The sequence below is a fragment of the Martes martes genome, assembly GCF_963455335.1.
Source record: "Martes martes genome assembly, chromosome: 11".
In the NCBI taxonomy this organism is placed as follows: domain Eukaryota; kingdom Metazoa; phylum Chordata; class Mammalia; order Carnivora; family Mustelidae; genus Martes; species Martes martes.
This window is the reverse complement of record NC_137899.1, coordinates 66197961-66212773: the sequence shown is the minus strand read 5'-3', so window position 1 is coordinate 66212773 and position 14813 is coordinate 66197961. Positions and strand designations below refer to the sequence as shown.

Genomic DNA, 14813 nt, shown 5'->3' with positions numbered 1-14813 from the left:
TACCACAGTTTATCTTTCACATGTGAAAAGTACAGAGATCTTTCCTTGCTAAATTTCTCTTCCCTTTCTCTCTGTTTCTCTTTCTTCTTCTTCCCTCCTTCCCTTTGTCCCTTTCTTTCTTCACTTTCTTGTAGGGTCCCATTTGGACCAGGACATTTATTCTGGCTCTTCTTTTTATTCAACTCAATTAAGACACTGTATACAGAGGGCTCATTGTATGCCAGGTACTTGTAGATGCCTGGGATTTGTTGATAAGTCAGTAAAGCAAAGATCCCTGTCTTTGTAGATAATCATGTGAACTATCTTCTACCTGAGGTGGGGGAATACTGGCTTATTTGGGGAGCAGCAAGGAGGCTTTTGTGACAGGAGCAGAGAGTGGAAGAAATGAGGCCAGTTAATAATGGGAGGTGGGATATGGAAGGAGGCTTTTCTCTAGTCCTTGTTGGTCATCGTAAGTTTCATTTGGAGAAGGTGGAAAGGCCATTGGAGGGTTACATGCAGAAGAGTGATGCGGCTTAAATTATTTTTTACATTAATTTGGAAAATAGTATGAGTGCAAGATGCATTATTTATTCAAGCTATTGAGAGGTGTGCTTATGGATTTGTGAATTTACACTAAACTTGCATTAACTCCAAAAGTCCACACACACACAAAAAAAGTGTGCTGATCTTTGATGAGAATGTATCTATTGCTTAAATGAAAACTGCCTAGAATGTAGTAGAACTAGCCTAGCCTACAGCCCACTTCATGACCTGGCCCCGCTAGGTCTCTCACTGTTATCCAGGCTGTTTTCTTTGCTTCAGTCCCACCGTCCATCCTTCTCTAGTTCCCAGAGATGACTACTCCTTTTCCTTCCTTAGGGCTTTGGTACACACTGTCTCCTTTGCCCTGCATACTTCCCTCCCTTTTTATCACCTAGTCCTTCACATCTGGATATTTGTATTTGGGTTTCAGGAATATTTTTTTGTCCTACTGATCTGGGTTTACATTTGGTATAATTTCTCTTCAGTCTTAAGAACTTTATTTAACATTGTGGTGAAGATCTGTTGCCAACAAGGTCTCTTAGCTTTTGCCTGTCTAAAAATGTCTGTATTTTGCCCTCATATTTTGAAGTGTATTTTTGCTGGATAAGAATTCTAGGTTGGTATCTTTACCTTTCAGCACTTTAAATGTCATTCTATTGTCTTCTGGTTTCCGTTGTTTAATGAGACGTCAGTTATTGTTCTTATTGTCACTCTGCGTGTGGAGTGTCTCTTCTCTGGTGGTTTGAAGACTTTCTTTTTATATTTGTTTTTTATTCGTTTGATGGTAATAAACTTAGATGTGGTCTTCTTTGTATGTGCCCTGTTGACAGCTCACTGAACATCTTTGTTCTGTGGGTTGTTGTTGTTTTTATCAGTTTTGGAAAAATTTTAACCAATATCTTCTCTTCATATATTTTGTTTTTCCCATTTTCTCTCTTTTTTGAAGATTCTAATTCCATGTTGGCCATATATGTTTTTTTGAAAGCATTTGTAAGTGCAAGATTTAACACAGTATTATAGTTAACACTAAGAAATGTAAAGCAGTATTATAACTAATAAGTCTGTGTAGCATTCAGAAGTGGGATAATTTGTTTTAAACCTAAACATTATACCAACAGCAATTTATAACTAATCCTACAAATGTCTCCTCTAGTCAAAACTCTTGGAACAAACCTTAAATATGATCTGTCTGATGCTAACTATAATTTATAATTCAGTAGTTAGTTATACCCCTATTTAGTTTTACATTAAGGAGAGAAGTATATTACATTATGATAGATTTCTAATAGTATAAGTGAGCTATTTTGAAAGTAAAGCTTGACAAATGAAGCTTCCTATTACTAAAATTCCTTGGTTTTTGATTCTCGAGTAAATGATTTAAAACTCAGGCTTTCTAAGGAGACATAGGAGCTTGTTCTTGTCAATATCTAGGCAGTATTATGCCACAGCGTTATTCAGTGCTTTGAAATGTGTGCTAAAAATTATATACTCTAAGAGGACAGTTAAAGGAAAGTCAGATTTTCATTGAGTTCATTTTCACCATTGAGGAATGTCTTGTATTTTGCCTGAGTGCTTCATACAGTGATGTAATGCCTTGTGAAGGAGTTCGCACATTTATTCCCATCTTTAATTCCTAAATTTCAAGATAATGCCTTTAGAAGGCATTGGCGTTCTGAACTGTCCACCTATATAGAGAGCTGTATTATAATTACAATATTTATTTGTTGAAACTTAAGGTATGATTAAAGCAAATCTGTTTACTGTTTTCAGATTACATGGGGTCATCTGGAACAGCATTTATGTTTGTAGCAGATCTAGTGAAGCACGTTGTGTTATTGGAGAAACAATAAGAAGCTTTCACATATTTGCATTCATTCACTCTTAACATTGTAGAGGCGAAAGATCTTGCTCTTTGTTTCAATTCTGTAATTTAGCCTTCTCATCCTATTTTACAAAGGGTGCAATTGAATTTGAGAGAATTGAGTGCCTTCAGCTATTAAAAGAAACAAATTTCTAAGGGATGGCAACATAGTTGAAATTGGGTAACAAAATAATGTGAGTGAACAGTCTGTATGAAGAAAATTCTCTAATTGTACATTATAGGGTTAAAATATTTTCTCTTCTTGGTTTTTGCACAGAGATTGATAACTTTGTAAATTGTGGTTATATATCTCTACTATCAATCATATTGAAATTTCTAGTTAATTTTGTGAACCAACAGATTTTTAATTAGCAATAATCGCGCCTCGGATAAACCTCATTGGCTACGATACTGCCACTGCGCAAAGCTTCCAACAGATTTTTAAAATTGTGTTCCAGTAACAACAAATACACATCAAAAAAGACTTTTTCAATTTTTTTCAGAATTCTCGTGTGTGTATACTTCATTTATAAATATTTATGTTAAATCTCATAGAGGATAGTGAATTTTGGTTAAAAAGGGAAATAAATTGGCTCAAATTTTCTATAGCAATAGTAGAAAGATTTAATAGTCTGAGACAGAGGTAAAATAAAGGAAAGGCTCATTTCCAGTATGGTCTTTGTAATTCCGTATAGTTTTTAACTGCTTGACTTGAAAGATGTTGTGATTTCTTCTAGTGTGACTAGCTTAGTTGGGGTAATATCAGATTATTTATATTTCATCCAGTGCAGTGTTCCTCTAATTGAAAGATAGACTTATTAATTTATTTAGTGTAGTTGCAGAAAAATGGTACACTGCTAAAATTGGGATGGAACATTATTATTATTTTTTTTTTTAATTTTACTTATCTTAGAGCATGCGTGTGTGTAGGGGGAGGGACAGAGGAAGAGAGAGAACGGGATGCAACATTACTTAATTATGCCCGAAGTGAGTTCTTCAGTAGAGATGGTACATGACATTTTTGGACTTGTGTTATTTTGTATTTGAACCCCTCATCCCCTTTTAAATTTTCGCAGCCCAGGGTAGTTTGGGCAAAGGAGAAGTAAAAACAGAAATCGAGTGCTCTTTTTTAGGAGCATTGTGAATAGAAATGCTAACGTTGATGACTGCAAAGAGTTTTCAAGTATTGGTTATGGATATTTTGCTGAAATTCAAGTGGAAGGGCAAAGTAAACTGGTTTATACAGCAATTCCAGTGAAATGTTTTTAGTTTTGGCAGAACATTTTCTGGCTGGTACTTTCCCTACTTTCCTTTTAGGCTCTAGTTAAAATTTTTTGGTATTTGCTGTCGACAATTCATGTTAATATTTCACAAGATCTTATGCCATGTGTGTCTCCTTCTCAATAATGTTTCCTTCTCACTTTTTAGTTTTGCTCTTGGTGGAAAACCTAGCAGCTTGTTTTCCAACATACCATTTAAATTATGTGTGAAAAACTTTTTTGTGTTTATGAATAGCTGCTTTGGATTACTATGTCCTACTTAACAAATTTCACAAAGAGACCATACATTGTGAATTGTGTTTTCAGTGCACTCGTGTGATGTGGACACCACCCCTCCGGGAAAGCTTCTCCTATCCATTCCTCGTACTTCAGATGTTGCTTGTGACTCACATTCTCAGGTAACTTTGGCTCTCCTTAGGTCTTTAGGGTGTTTGTTTTGCACTGAGTAAACTTAAGCTAGGATTTTTTTTAAGTTTTCATAATAAAAACAGTGTAATTAAAAAAAACTAAGATGATGTTGCTAAGTTGAATTCATGGTTATTTTAAGCATGTCACTTCAAAATATTTACTACCAAAAACATTTTCTTCGTCTGCCTTCCAGTCTTCTTCCTTTTTCCTTAGTGGCTCACAGAGCTGCTCAAGGAGCAGCAAATTTGCATTCACTTCTGCCATCTCCACTTTCCTATGTCATTCTCTGCCACCATCACAGCTTCCCAGAAAGTAGGCAGGAGGAAGGGGGAAGACTAATGGCGATAGAGCGTGACCCGTATGATAGAGACCTTCAGAGGAAAGAACAGTTTGTAGAGTAATCGTGGCCGGGTATGTTAACATGTTATTCTTCTTCCTCTATTTGCTTAGCATCCTTGAGCATCAGATAGTAGGCTTAGAAAGAAACCACTCAGTAGACCAGAGCTAAACTAGGAAAACTCCTGCTGGGAATTCAGGATTGCATTGGGTTCTCCCATGTTCATCTGGCCTTCAGCTAGAGACCTTACAGAGATTCGAGCACCATATGAGCGGAAGAGAATAGGACTGAGAACAGTTCGCTCCCCTTTCTGTCGGCAAATACTGAGTTTGGACAGATGCTACCTTGATTCAGAGGGTAAAAATAAAACAAAATGGGGACTATGGAAAAAAATAGAATGAAGCATGATGAGAATCTGAAGATGGCTCAGACTAAGAACTCCCTTTAAGGATCTGCAGAATTTAGGAGAAGCTGGTGGAAGTCTGTTACACCAAACCCTTTGGATGGTCCATTTCCCCCTGTGATGACTTTAGCAGCAGTAGAGCAATTATGTGGATTTGTCTCTTAGGTAGTATTTCTAGACAGGCCTCTCTCTGAATGTGGGATGTACTCACTCCATTAAGACTTTTGGGTTTTTATCTAATAAAGTGATTTCATAGCTCACAAATAGGTGACCTAGATTTTAAAAAGACTTGATTGAGGGACATGATAGAAAGAGTTGGATTAGAATAGCAGAGGGGGATATCCTTGGAGAAGGGATACTTAGGGAAATAAAGAAAGGCATCTTGTGGTGCTTAGTGCCCCATGTAGGTTTATCCTGAGGAGCATTTCTTTAAGGTGCAGACCTAGTAACCTTGAGATGCTGCATATACACTTCACTTTGTGAAGGCGTTAAGTCTGTTGAGGGCTTCACATGAGCTCACCGATTTAGGAGAAAAGTCCTTCTTAAAACTAGCATGGAAGATAAAATTACCTCACCTTTCTAAAAATCCCCTAAACTGCAAGTCAGGACCAAAGAGAGGCCTTGGCTCCAGATTGGCCCCTGGCCTTTGCCGCCTCTTCTCTTTTGTGTGTCCTTCCTGTGCAGGACCCAGCTGTCCCCTCACATCCTCTGCGGAGTCGCCCACTGCTCGGCCCATATTCTCAATTCTCTTTGTCTGCAGAACACTGCTAACACTTAGAGTATGCTGCTTTCTTGCTTTTTTATAGACATTCTCTGTCTCTCCAAAAGAAGCTATTGGATGCAGCATTAAATATGTCCGATTATGAATTTACCAAAATAGAGTTTGACAAAACTCAATGGATGTACTGACCCAGCTGCCCTCTCTGTCTTTGGCAAGCTTTGTTTTTACAGTAATAATGGGCATTTAGTTTTCATGGAAAGTTGTTGTAATTGAGTGTCGGGAAGTATAATTTCGAACCCATTGGTTCATTTTATGTCTGCTTGATGTTATGACGAGGTCATGTTTAGAGATCCTAATTTGCAGCAGTTTGGGCCCATGCTAGAATACCTGTGGTCAAACTTACTGATATTTATTTTCTTTTCCCAAGGGCTACAAAACTTTACAGGGGAAGCTTGATTGCACTCTGCATTTCCAATATATTTTTCATGCTTCCATGGCAGTTTGCTCAGTTTGTACTTCTTACTCAGGTAAGGTACTTGGATTTTTAAGCTGAATTAAGCTTGGTGTATTTGATTTTGTGAACTCATTTGTATAAAATTATAGAACTGAGATCTTATATGATTCTAAGTCCTAAAATGTTTTCAGTTAACACTTCTAAAGACAGTTCAGGGTAGGGAAATACATGAGATTTATTTATTAGTGAATGTTAGTTATTTACTTACTAGTAGAATGCATTTATTGAATTGAAATCAGTGAGAATCCTTTGTTATTCAGTATTGTTAGTGTACTTAAAAGAGGACTAGCGCTATAACTTCAAGCATTTCTCTTAAATAAATGTACTTCTTTTATGACGAATTCTGTGCATTCTTACACATAGGATAAATGCACGTAGGATAACATAGGACAAATAAATAGTTCTTATTTATATAACTCCTCTACCAGTCTGTAATTTGTCATTTTTCTGTGCATTCTGGCCTCCCTCTCCCTTCAAGTAGAGGTGTATGGAGCAAGGTGAAGGTGCCTGCTGAGAGAGCGAGAAAACTGTGTGCCAGGCTCTCCCTGTGCTGTTCCCACCCCCAGCAACTTCTGCTTCCTCGCTCTGCTGGCCATATTCATGTTCACATAAAGCAGCTTGGAGTTGTTCTGCAATCTTCTGGGACATGTCTTGCTTGAGTCCTAACTCTGTCCACTAGCAGTTTGACCTGGACAGACTGCTTAGCTGTGCTTAGGTTTAGTTTTCTCATTGGTGAGATAAAGAAAATAAAAGAATCTGCTTCACTGGGTTAGGATCAGATGAGAGAATGTGTATAAGACTGAATGCAGTGCTGGTACTTAGCAAGATGTCAGGAAGGTTAGCTGCTTTTTTCAGTATTTTTAAAAAAGAATCTATTTGTACTTGATTCTTTCTTTGATCTTACCTTTTAGATTCCTTTGTCTTCTTTAGTGTGGTGACATTTTAAATGTTCCTGGTTAAAAATGTCCCTGAAAAGAAAATGAAACAAAAAAAGTCCCTGAAAGACACTTCTTAAAGATTCTCCCCTTGTAGATCTTCTGTGTATTGCTTGGCCCTGGGGTGGAAAGGGACAGTTCCCATGTCTTCCAGCGAGGGGTGATGACCTGAGTTTTGGGGGGTGAGTGGGAGAAGGTGTTTCATGGAGTGCGGGGCTTATGTCGAGTAACAAGGCACACTTCTTCAGTTACAGTGTCATACGAGTCTCCTCCTTCAGCAATGCAGTGTTCCCCATGGATAAATCTGGGGAAAGGGAAATCTTGTTTTTCTTGCTCATGGGAAAATCTGTCATAGATTGCTTGGAGGTAAAAAAAAAAAAAAAAAAGAATGAATGAAACTTAAGTTGTATCTTTTAGTATTCAGCTGTTTTGCTGCTTATTTATACCATGTTTGTGTAGCAGGGGAAGCATGGGATTTAATCTGAGTTGCTTTCTCCACGCAGAAGGGTGGAGAGGCATTGTGTGGCATAGTAACTACATTTTACTAAGAGATACATCATCATCATTTAATCAATTAATTCACCTAAATAACTCCAGTACTCTTTGAATTCTTGGTCAAAACCTACACAGGTTTCTTCAAAACTCTAAAGAAAGTTAAAAGTAATGAAAATACTCTTTCTAATTTGAAATTTGATAAATTTGATTACAACGAGTACTTGAATGTTTACATAAACGAAAGAACACTAATGGAGATTCTTGTAAAGAGTGACTAATAAGCAGAACTTAATGCATTTTTACACACATGCATTATGCAATTACTTTTGAGTTTAATTTACCTTTCCCAATTATTTATTAATTGTCATCTGTTATAATTAAATTTTTGTATTTCTTGATTGGGCAAAAGCACTTTGTAATTGTACATGTTGGCAGTAGAGTCACCCTGACATTAAAGTGAGTATTGTTTTTGAATAATCCACAAAGTAGATAATTCACAAGGTTAATTGAGAGAGCTGTTCATGGAAGAAAAAAATTCAATCCGTATTTGCTATATTAATATATTGACTATATTCAATAATAATTTGACAGGTCAGAGGAAAATTAAAGAATTCCTTTTGAGGGGCGCCTGGGTGGCTCAGTGGGTTGGGGCCTCTGCCTTCGGCTCGAATCATGGTCCCAGGGTCCTGGGATCGAGTTCCGCGTCGGGCTTTCTGCTCGGCGGGGAGCCTGCTTCTTCCTCTCTCTCTGCCTGCCTCTCTGCCTGCTTGTGATCTCTGTCAAGTAGACAAAGTCTTTAAAAAAAAAAAAAGAGAGAGAGAAAAAAAAGAATTCCTTTTGAATATAAATGCAAATCAGTGTGAGAAAACAATAAAAAATCTTTTTCATTCCTATAGCTATTCGTTACATATGTAATTTTTATTTGTAATTTAACTTCTTTTTAAATTTCAGATTGCTTCATTATTTGCAGTATATGTTGTGGGATACATTGATATATGCAAATTACGGAAGATCATTTATATACACATGGTAATGGTTTAAAATTTTTTTTTCCATTTAGTTTGACCTTAAAACAAACTCCTGATTAGTGTTTGTATTGCACGTGGTCGAAACTAGTTGTGACAGGATTCCATAACTAAAACAAGTGTCATCCAAATGCTGTGATATAATTAAAGGCCATATATTTAAATAGGCCACCCAGAAAATTTTAATTTGGGTCATATTATCTGATTTGAGATTGTTCCTGACTTGCTTTAAGTAAAAGAGATAATTCATGAGAAACAGGGAATGATATATTATCTAAGAGGCTTCTGTTAAAATGAAACAGAATATTCGTTTCCTGTGCACCAACTATCCAGGCGTCATATGGGTGGTACCGCAGAATAGAAATACAAGGATCCCCGCATACATGTTAATCACACTTTGGTAGAGTGGAGGAAGGTGAGAGGACAGAGGATAAATAATAAACACCGTAAATGGGCAACTTATATAGTATGTTAGAAGGCGATAAAGGATGATCAAAAAAAAGAAAAGAACAACTCATGGTACCCCAGGGAGATCAGAAGGGCCAGTATAAGGGGGCAGGGGATTAAGGTAGCAAATGAGGTGGTGAGGGCAGGTCTTACTGAGAAGAGGAGAATGTAGCAAAGGTTGGGGGGAGAGGGGGTAGTTAGCTAAGTAGATGTCATGAGGAAGAATATTCTTGGTACTAAGACTGGATGGTTGATTTTGAGGAATGTTTACCCTTCAAAAACATGTCTTCTTGTTGTCATTAGTTCTACAATTTTGATGTTTTCTTTTTCCTATAATTTTGATGTTATTATAATATGCCACATTATTTTTTATTCTCTAATAATTGATACATATAAAAGGACATTATAATATGTATAGGGAAGTTATGAACAAAATTACCATATGAACAAGCTTGAGCCCCCCCTCTAACTGAACATTAGAACCGTCACTGCTTAGAAGCCCTTGTGTGCCCTGGGGATGTCCCCTCACTTCTCCTAGAGAGAACAGCCATCCTGACCTTTTAAATTATAACTAGCTTGCTTTTCTTTATGACTTTACCATATATGTATTCCTAAATAATACATCTTTATTATTAAATATTAGTATTGTTTTTAAGTTTTGTAAAAATGGTATCTGTTTATCGGACTTACATTTTTACTTAGGTTTCTGAGATTTGGATGTTATGGATTTCAGACATTTTCTTTCCTTTATATTTTTCATTCTATAAATAAAGCACGGTTTATTTGTCCATTTTCTTGTTGAAAGACATTTAGGGTTTTTTCCCCTTTTTTTCTCCTTTGAATAACACTGAATGTTGTCACACATTCCTCCTGAGGCATGAATACTAAGAGTTTCTCTAGGGTCTTTACCTGGTAGTAGAATTCCTGGGTGGTAATTATATACATGTTCATCTTTTTAATTTAATCCTATATTGTTTTTCAAAGATGATTGGACTACCTTGAACAGTAATGTATAATATTTTAGCTCATATTATTGTACATCCTCTTTTATTTTATCATAAAATGGGTGAGTATAAAATGGTATCTTATGGCCTTAATTTGCATTTTCTCTGATTCTCAATAAAGCCAAAGGTCTTTTGATATGTTTATGGATCCTTTGTGTTTCCTTTTTTGTGATATTCCTATTTTTGTGACATTCCTATTCAAATCATTTTACCAGTTTCTCTCTTATATCCAAGAGAAAATGGCATCTGTTTTATTTGCTGCAGTATAATCCACTGTTTTCATTATTTATTTTTATGCTTTTATGCTTGACTTGTTCCTGATTTGGCCAGCTGCTTTAAGCTGGCTTCTTTGTCCTTTTAACATATCCTCAAGCTTTGAGCACTTCTTAAAAGAAATTAATAAAAGCTAAGCTTCCTCAAACACTTTTTCATGTCTGGCTGCGTGATCCTATGTGTTTTTCTCTCTAATATGTTACTGCGGTGAATTATATTAATTGATATTCTGCATTAAGAAAACCTTGCTTTTCTGGGCCAAACACAACTTTTATATATTGCTGGATACACTTTGCTGCTGTTTTGTTGGGATTTTTAAATCTTTGTTCATGAATGGTGTTGGACAGTAATTATCCTTTCTTTACACTTGGCTTATTTTTTCCCCAAACTGTCTAATATGGCTTTTGTTTTTTTCCTTTGCATTGCAGTAAAAAATCAGAATAATTGGTTAGCATTTAGAGGCGGTCAGCCACATGACCACATGGGTAACTGTGGATGAGGTGTTTGATTCAATTACAGTTATAAAAGTACTAACATTACGGAGGTTTCATTTGTAGTAGGTCCTATCTTGGGTGAATGGTTTATGTTTTACGGTATGAGTTACTAACTATGGAACTGGTTTCTTACTGTGGAGTATCTTCTTCCATTATCCCTTTATAAATTTCTAAATCCCTATAGTTACATAAAGGAAAAAAATACGGAATTGTTTCCAAAAAGGAATTTTTTCACATTTTTTTATTGTGGTAAAATACACATAACATTTCTGGTCTTAATCTTTATAAGTGTACATAAGTGTACAGTGGTATTCATTCAGTGTTTACACCCACCACTGCTGTCTCCCAAACTCGTTTCATCTGGTGAAACAGAATCTCTATACCCATTAAATAATAACTCCCTATTCCCCTCCCCGCCCCCAGCTCCTGGAAACCCCCACTCTGCTTTCTATGTCTATGATTTTAACTCTGCTTGGTACCTCATGTAAATGGAATCATACAGTATTTGTCTTTTCCTTAATGTGTTATTTTACTTAGCATACTAATGTGCTCAAGATCCACCCATGTTGATGCAAATTGAAGGATTTCCTATCTTATGGCTGAATAATTTTTGCATCATGTATATATGTGTGTGTATGTATATATACACACACATACCACTGTTTCAAAATCTATTTATTCACTGATGCAAATTTATGTTGTTTCCACGTCTTGGCTCTTGTGAATAATGCTGCAGTGAATATGGGAGCGCGGATATCTCTTTGAAAACTTGTTTTCATTTCTTTGGGATTGCTGGATCTTATAGTAGTTCTAATTTTAATTTCTTAAGGAACCTCCATACTATTTTCCACAGTGGCTGTACCAATTTACATTCCCACCAACAGAGAAAAAGGATTCCTTTTTCTCCACATCCTCCTCAATACTAACCTCTTGTCTTTTTTATAATAGCCATCCTGACAGCTGTGAGGTGACAGCTCATTGTGGTTTGGATTTGCATTTCCCTGATAATGAGTGATGCTGAGCACCTTTTTATGTACCTGTGGGCCATTTTTGTGTTTTCCTTAGAAAAATGTCTTTTCAGGTCCTCTGCCCATCTTTAATTGGATTATATGGGCTTTTGATTGTTTTTTGGCTATCGAGTTGTGAATATTTTGAATATTAACTCTGTCTGCTAGATGGTTTGCAAGTATTTTCCTCCCATCCTGTAGGTTGCTTCTTCCTATTGTGGATCATTTCTTTTGCTGTGCAGAAGCTTTTTCTTTAGGTTGATACAGTCCCGCTTGTTTATTTTGCTTTTGTTGACTGTGCTTTTGAACTTGTGCAGGACTGTCTGCATCTGGGCTGATGTGTGAGGGATGGGCAGCTGCTGTTGAGATAAGAGCTGAAATTCGCTGCAGATAACTCAGTTTCCCATCCAAGCATTCTCCTGGGAGTTGCAAGTCTTGGGAGACTCCCGAGTTCCCATATAGTTCCGTTAAGACAAGTTTGGGCAGCATAGTTGTTGTCTAGGTGAGGAGATAGATTCCTGCCATTTTCCCAAGATCTTCTGGCTACGCTTGACTGATTTGATATCAGATTTATTTTAGCCCTATAGAATTAATTGTAGAGTGCCCTACCTTTCCTTTCTGTGGTAGATTTTGTGTGAGATTAGAAAGAATACTCCCTGAAAGTTTGGTGGCTCTCATCTGCTAAACTATATGGGTCTGTTGTTTTCTTTGTGGACAGATTTTAAATTATTGATCTAACTTATTTCACAATAATAGAACAGTTGAGACTTTTTTCTTGAGTAGTTTTTGGTAACTTCTATTTTGCTAGGAATTATCCCTAAGTTTTAAAGTTCGCTAACAAAAGTCATTCACGGTGTTGTCTTATGTTTTTGAACCTGCTAAAATACAGATATTCAAAAAAGACACAAATACTAAATAATTTGTAATAATCTTGATTCTGTACCTTTTAAGTTCTCAATTTTCTTTATTAATTTTCAATTTACTTCCTTGAATTTAAATTCACTCATGTTTTTGAGCACCCAGTTGTTTGTCAAACATTTCTGAGGTTCTAAGGAAACGGCAGTAATAAAACCAATACAAAGGAAAAAAAACCCTTCCCTCATGGAGCATATATTCTAGAGTACAAAGAAACAAATATATAAGTTAAACAGTTATGTTAAATGTTAGTAGGTATTAGTGAGGAACAAGGAGCGTGGGATTTGCTGAGTATGTAGGGGAGGTCGGAATTGAAAAGGGTGCAAAGACAAGGCCGCTCTGAGAAGTTACATGGGGATAGATTCAGAAGTTGAGGTAGCCAGCCACTAGGGTAAGAGAAACAGCAAGCGGAAGTGCTCAGCCGTGGGGGTGTACCCGCTGTGTTCTAGGATGTGCAAAAGATGGCTGGATTGGAGCGAGATGGGGAAGAATGATGTGAAATGAGGTCCCAGATGTTAGTTACAGTTAGTGGGGTAGGCCCTAGAGGGTCTGGAGGTGTAGGAAAGGCTTTTGGCTTTCCCTTAACTTGAGAATCAAAACCTTTGGAGCGTTTGAGCAGGGCACTGACCAGACTGGCTGCTGAGGTAGGAATGGACCTCAAATCTTTCTCCGGATCTTTAGCACCTGCTTTTTAAATACTGCCTTATATTTTTTCTTGAATACCCTTGGCATTGCTTTACCTGATTCTTGGTTATGAATCTATTTATGCAAAGTGATGTTATTCTGCTAAATTTTGCCAAAATTGATTTGGAAAGTTTAGAGTTTGTCTTAAATTTCAGCACTTATGGGAAAAAGCTATTGTTAAAATTTTGAGGATTTAGTTGCTTACCTGTTCGTAAGCACAGGACAATAACATGCCATGAAAAGTTAAGTTTGTTCCTGGGAATGCAAGAATGATTTGACACCATTAGAAATTATATCACTATAACTTATCCATCAATGTATTTTAAAAAGATCAACAATATGATCATTTCCTTTGATATTATAAAGGCATTTGATAAAAGCCAGTAGCTATTTCTGATTTTAAGATCTCAATCAAATGAAAATAGATGACTGTTTCATTGCAATCTTAAATATATACATATACATCAATTCAAAAGCTAGTAGCATCACACAAAATGATGAATCAATAGTTGTATTCCCATTAATGCCAGAAGCTTGACAAATATGCCACTGCCATGCATATTACTTAGGTTTATTGCAAGAATATTAACTAATACAATTGACTAAAAAATAAGGCTTTTGAAAATTTGAAAGGAAGATGAAGAAATATTGTTTGTAGGTGATATGATTTCAAATACCAAAAAACCGAAATTAATAAACTAATTACTACTAGAAACAATGAATGTGTTCATTTCTGCATATTTAACATGATGTTTCTATATGCAGTCAGAAAATATGAGAGGGGGGTGCCTGAGTGGCTCAGTGGGTTAAAGCCTCTGCCTTCGGCTCAGGTCATGATCCCAGGATCCTGGGATCATGCCCAGCATCAGGCTATCTGCTCAGCAGGGAGCCTGCTTCCCCCCATCTCTTTCTGCCTGCCTCTCTGCCTACTTGTGATCTCTGTCTGTCAAATAAATAAATAAAATCTTTTAAAAAAGGGGAAAAAAAGAAAATATGAGAAAAGATTCCCGATACAATAACAAAAATAATACACTTCGAAATAAATTTAATATGCAGGATCCATACGAGGAAAATTTTACACCCCCCATGAATATAAAGGAACACTTAAATGGCCACAACATGTGCTATTTTTGGATGTAAAGATTCAGCAGTGGACAGATAAAACTCTAAATATGACATGATGTACATTACTGAATAAAGTGGTTCTAATAAATATGTCGGCTTTTGAACCCTAAGCTGATCCTGAAATGCAGATGGAAATTCAAATATATGGATCAAAAATAAAACTTCTAGAAGAAAACATGGATTATTTTATTTTTAAAAGCTTTTCTAATTATAGAAGACCTAAGGGAAATGAATGATAAATTTGACTAACATAAAAATTTGGAAAATAACCGTAATACAGAAATACCACAAAAATAAAAATGAACTCAGAAAAATATTTACAATGTATTTGCCTGATAAGGAATGATATTTTCATAACAT

General features: G+C 36.2%; 1 protein-coding gene across 4 annotated transcripts in view; it reads left to right on the top strand.

The window, feature by feature from the left end:
* The window catches only part of DPY19L1 (dpy-19 like C-mannosyltransferase 1), a gene marked incomplete at its 5' end in the record, with an annotated part of 91616 nt that overhangs the window by 45291 nt on the left and 31512 nt on the right, over nt 1-14813 (top strand). For all 4 annotated transcript variants that reach the window (XM_080818195.1, XM_080818197.1, XM_080818196.1 and 1 more), the window contains 3 exons: nt 3973-4064; nt 5963-6062; nt 8431-8508. In XM_080818195.1, coding sequence (XP_080674321.1) covers nt 3973-4064; nt 5963-6062; nt 8431-8508 — 270 coding nt within the window. The remainder of the gene's footprint in view (nt 1-3972; nt 4065-5962; nt 6063-8430; nt 8509-14813) is intronic.